This window comes from Limulus polyphemus, unplaced genomic scaffold, assembly GCF_000517525.1.
Source record: "Limulus polyphemus unplaced genomic scaffold, Limulus_polyphemus-2.1.2 Scaffold170, whole genome shotgun sequence".
Classification (NCBI taxonomy): domain Eukaryota; kingdom Metazoa; phylum Arthropoda; class Merostomata; order Xiphosura; family Limulidae; genus Limulus; species Limulus polyphemus.
The window spans coordinates 812,420-814,767 of NW_013665780.1; the positions used below are offsets into that span (position 1 = coordinate 812,420).

Consider the following 2,348-nt stretch of genomic DNA (forward strand, 5'->3'; position numbering starts at 1 on the left):
AATTTGTTTATACACGCGATGCAAATAAATCCATAAAGTGTTCAAACAACCGAAGTAAGACTGACTCACTAGACAAGTCTCAACAACCATTTAACAAGTACCTTAAACTTGTTCAAACAACCGATGTAAGACTTACTCACTAGACAAGTCTTAACAACCGATGTAAGACTTACTCACTAGACAAGTCTCAACAACCGATGTAAGACTTACTCGCTAGACAAGTCTCAACAACCGATTTAACAAGTACCTTAAACTTGTTCAAACAACCGATGTAAGACTTACTCACTAGACAAGTCTCAACAACCGATGTAAGACTGACTCACTAGACAAGTCTCAACAACCGATTTAACAAGTGCCTTAAACTTGTTCAAACAACCGATGTAAGACTTACTCACAAGACAAGTCTCAACAACCGATGTAAGACTGACTCACTAGACAAGTCTCAACAACCGATTTAACAAGTACCTTAAACTTGTTCAAACAATCGATGTAAGACTTATTCACTAGACAAGTCTTAACAACTGATGCAAACACATCACGGAGTTTATCTTAATAACCGGTATAAAAACATCACTATAAGCTTGTGGATAATTAATTAACTGTCAGTCCACCAGGTGCGTCATTTGTTTCGTGCTCGATGATTTTTTGTAATCCATCGAACGTATCAGAATGCTATTCAATTTTAAAAACTTGACAGGAGAGTTATCTTATATAATAAATGTAAGGCTAATATTTGGTAGCGTCATGATGGCTCGTGTAAGATTACTTTATAAATACACACACACATATATGTACATTTATACAAGGTATCTGATGAGGATAACAGACCATAAACAGTAGAATATTTTTATAGAACTTATAGGAAAAAAACTTATCAGAGAAAATAATTAAATCATTTCTGGACGATATATGATATTATTTAGCTGACCAAACAAACCAATATGCTTCAGTTAACAGTGCTATTATATGTTAATAGTAAAAAATTATTCCACGTATTAATATCTCTTGGAAAATTTAACATGAATTTCAAGACACTTTTTTTCTTCTCAAATTCAGAATGTTTAGAGAAGAGCACTGATATTAACGGCAATGGAAAATACCGCTTAATAATGAGATTAAAAATAAACTTAATTGCAACGTTCTTTTCTAGTCCATTGCAGAACTTTTTACACAAATCTATCAGGGCCTGAATAAAAAAACAATACTGACAACATTTTCACTTGTATTCGCTTCTTTCCGGCAAGCAAATGTAACGGTCAGGTAGAACGTCTAATTTTAATTAATTATTATTTTTTTGACGATTTCTACAATGCTTCACTATGATTCAGGTAAAATTATAATGTATTTTATTTAGCACCCTTATAGAGAAGTTTTATATTAGTTAATACAAAATAAAATATACCACTCACCAACACCAACAAGGAGAAATATATTCAGCCAAACTTTCATTATTGAGGTTTCAAACTTGTTGGAAGGCTTTATATTACTTTATAGTCAGTTAAAGTAAAGTACTATCTTCTGTGTTCAATTGAATAACTACTAGCGGCGCGTCTTTCAGCTCCTTACATAGCGTCTGCCCCTGACCTAGTCTCGTACCAGAAAGTTACGAACACTAGCGTTCCTAGCGGTGAACCAATTTTATAATGGAGGGTGCTACATCCTCAGGTGTGTGGGTGGTGGCGGAGTCGATGCGTCAACATCTTGGAAATATAGTGCAATTTCTAACCACCCACCATCTCATTTTGATCTCTGACATTTTAAAGGTGACTACCAGTGAGTATAATAATCAATGAAATAGATTGCTTGAAAAGCTGACTAACATACAATGATAATGCTTTCCTAGAAACTGACACGAGGGATTATCCATGTATTCATATGACTGAGACACAAACAGTTATTTAAGATATTAGGAGTAACGAAGCACGCCCTGTCTTACCTGTCACTTGAAATAAATCCAGTTTAAAAGGTGTTTTCATACCGTGATGGGCGGTTTAGAAAAAGTATGACATAAAGATCAGTGCAATACATTCCCGCCCGTGAGTCGCCACAGTCCTACGCGTTAAAACACATTTAAGCGATAAATTATATACGTGTTTTCACTATAAAAACTTCTCTTTATTGATAGTAAAGACAGATAGACAGAGAGAATTTAATATTATTTCTTGTAATTATGAGAAGCTTTTCAAGGAACGTTACAACGTACCTATTTATCAGCTCCTATTTCAAGAACTTGTGTACGGTAGGTAATGCAAGCAGTTTACATATTACACAAGCTATTCAAATCTGGATCTTAAATTATATCTCCATCGAGCATTAAATCCACATCTCAATTTCGGTAGAAAAACACG

General features: G+C 34.3%; 1 protein-coding gene across 1 annotated transcript in view; it reads right to left on the minus strand.

Annotated features, from left to right (window-relative positions):
- The window catches only part of LOC106477873 (protein obstructor-E-like), a 15,183-nt gene extending 13,605 nt beyond the window's left edge, over positions 1-1,578 (minus strand). Inside the window, exon 1 of the mRNA XM_013938395.2 lies at positions 1,410-1,578. Coding sequence (XP_013793849.1) covers positions 1,410-1,449 — 40 coding nt within the window. The 5' untranslated portion in view covers positions 1,450-1,578. The remainder of the gene's footprint in view (positions 1-1,409) is intronic.
- Positions 1,579-2,348: the final 770 nt, after the last annotated feature.